The following is a 638-nucleotide window of genomic DNA, read 5'->3' on the forward strand; positions in this document are numbered from 1 at the left end:
ATTAGTACCATTATTGTTATTATTAATATTATCATTATTACTATTATTAATATTATCATTATTGTTATTTTTAATATCATCATTACTATTATTGATATCATTATTATTATTACTATTATTAATATCATTATTATTAATATTATTATTATTATCATCGTTTATAGAAGCAGGAGCGACAGCAGTTTGCCTCGATTGGGATTTCCATTTCGTTACCACTTTCATTAATAACATGTCAAGTCTCTCCACCTCAGGGTCATCCATCATCATATCTCTATTACTATTATTAATATCATTATTATCATTATTATTATTATTATTATCCGAGAGCTGAAGAAGGGATGAACTATACCGAACTCCACTGGTAGTATCCTCCACCCACTTCTTATGCGGATTCACATATCTATTAGAAGGAATACCAATACTTTCCAAACGTGTGTCGGACGCAACTCGTTCAAGAAGTTCATTCTCATCATTTTCAAAGAGTCCATCTTTACAAGAACCCGAAGAAAGGCGAATGTAAGTTTCCTCCAGTTCTCGCTTCACCCTAGAAGTGGGAATGGTTGAGTAGATATTATGTTTTCCACGTATACTCGCCAGTTGAAGCTTGTGCTGCGTTACCAATTTATTAATATCATTAT

General features: G+C 31.7%; 1 protein-coding gene across 1 annotated transcript; it reads right to left on the reverse strand.

The window, feature by feature from the left end:
* TM35_000421090 (uncharacterized protein) lies at positions 1–621 on the reverse strand (the record flags this gene model as incomplete). The annotated part of the gene is made up of 1 exon (XM_029029920.1): positions 1–621. A coding segment is annotated over one exon (621 nt), but the record flags the coding sequence as incomplete, so codon positions are not given.
* Between the last annotated feature and the right edge of the window lie 17 nt (positions 622–638).

Source organism: Trypanosoma theileri, assembly GCF_002087225.1.
Source record: "Trypanosoma theileri isolate Edinburgh chromosome Unknown TM35_Tth_42_V1, whole genome shotgun sequence".
NCBI lineage: Eukaryota > Euglenozoa > Kinetoplastea > Trypanosomatida > Trypanosomatidae > Trypanosoma > Trypanosoma theileri.